We start from the raw sequence: 1528 nt of genomic DNA, 5'->3' as shown, positions 1-1528 counted from the left end.
TAGTAATCAAGGCGGGATAGAATAAATGCTTGGATTAACATGGAAGCTTTCCCCCTTGTGTGCAAAATTTGCCACATTTGCCATGTGGAATTAGACTGTTTCCCCCAGAAGTGTATCACTGAGAATAACTGGTGCCTTCTGCTGCTCTCGGATAATGGCTCCATCTCTACTACAATCCAGAGGACAGAAGACACTGCACAGGGTTACTGTAGAGTCTTCTCTTCCTTTTGTTGTCTCGAACACTCTTGACACTATGGGAAGGAAAAATGATCAACAATTCTAAAATGAGGAAAACTCCTTTGACTAAAACAAACAGGGATGAGCCAGGTTTAGGGAAAATCATCCTTATTCAGCCTTCCGGTCCCCTCAATCTCCAATAGATCAGTGTCTGACTATTGGGATCCTCACCCTTTTCCCTGAGGGTGTGTATCTTCCCAGGGGACATTGAGGGGTGTGGGAGGAGAGGGGTGTTGGTCTTGGGAAGAGCCGAAGGTTTTTGTGTGAACTGACTGATGAAGGGAAATAGGAGATTGAGTGAGTGTCTTCGTTTGAGTTCCAGCTGCAGGTTTCTGCACAGGCTGCAGGTGTCTGGGGATCATTGTGTCTCCACGGCACAGAGGTAGGTGGTTGAATCTCCGGACTGGGTGTCCCTGATGTGCAGGGAGCTGCGTTTGTCACCTTTCTCTAGTGTGACTGTGAATCTTCCATTAGTCTTTTCCTTGTCGTTTGAATACACTACTATCAGGGAGACGGGGCCTTTCCCAGGGTCCTGCCGATACCAATACAGGTAATTAAAAGCACTGCTTGTGAAGCTGCAGTTCAGGGTGCCTTTCTCTCCCTCCAGGATGGTCAGGCTTAGAGGAGTCTGCTCCACCTTGTCCAGGCCGTTCACCCCTGTCAGAGAGACAATGGCAGACAGAGAAGATTCACATCAGCTCGACACTTTCCAGAAATCCCACCTTTTTTCCACAGGCCTCCAGGAAACAACCGATGAGCCGCCCTGAGTCCCGCTCTCTCCCTCCCTCGATCTCGTGAGGAACGTCCCTCAGGGCTCCCCATTCCATCACCATGAACCCCCAAACTCACAGCCCAGCTGGAACACCAGGATCAGTAACGAGGTTCCCAGGGGCTTCTCCATCTTCCTCCGTGGTCGAGGACACTGAGGACTCAGTTCTGGGTAATGGGACGCTGACCAGTCTCCCCAACCCAAGGAGCCTTTTCCCTCTCCTGGATGTTCTTGCTTCTTCTTCTGCCCCGACAAACAGGAGGTTCCCAGCCTGGCTGCACTGACAACCACAGACAAGTAAAACACTCACGCACAGCTCAGCAGTCCAGCTTTCAGCACAGGTGCCCTTACTTTCAGAGTAGAGATGCAGATACTGCCATCCTCTGTCTAGCAATAAAGTTGCTGATGAATCTCCCCAAAGTTTGTGTCTCTCCCCCGAGCCCTCAACAGAGAAAAAATTCGACCAAAAGCTGAAAAATGTACCTCCCGAGGAAAATTTCATCTGCTTAAGAAGCAAATGAA

At 49.8% G+C, this 1528-nt stretch overlaps 1 gene segment (V, D, J or C); it reads right to left on the bottom strand.

Moving 5' to 3' along the window:
• Nucleotides 1–595: 595 nt before the first annotated feature.
• Nucleotides 596–1138, bottom strand: LOC119920838. The segment is given in 2 exon segments: nt 596–894; nt 1087–1138. Coding segments are annotated over 2 exon segments (351 nt in total).
• Nucleotides 1139–1528: the final 390 nt, after the last annotated feature.

Source organism: Tachyglossus aculeatus, assembly GCF_015852505.1.
Source record: "Tachyglossus aculeatus isolate mTacAcu1 chromosome 12 unlocalized genomic scaffold, mTacAcu1.pri SUPER_6_unloc_1, whole genome shotgun sequence".
Classification (NCBI taxonomy): domain Eukaryota; kingdom Metazoa; phylum Chordata; class Mammalia; order Monotremata; family Tachyglossidae; genus Tachyglossus; species Tachyglossus aculeatus.
The sequence above is the reverse complement of the archived record's forward strand: the minus strand, read 5'-3'. Positions and strand labels throughout refer to the sequence as shown.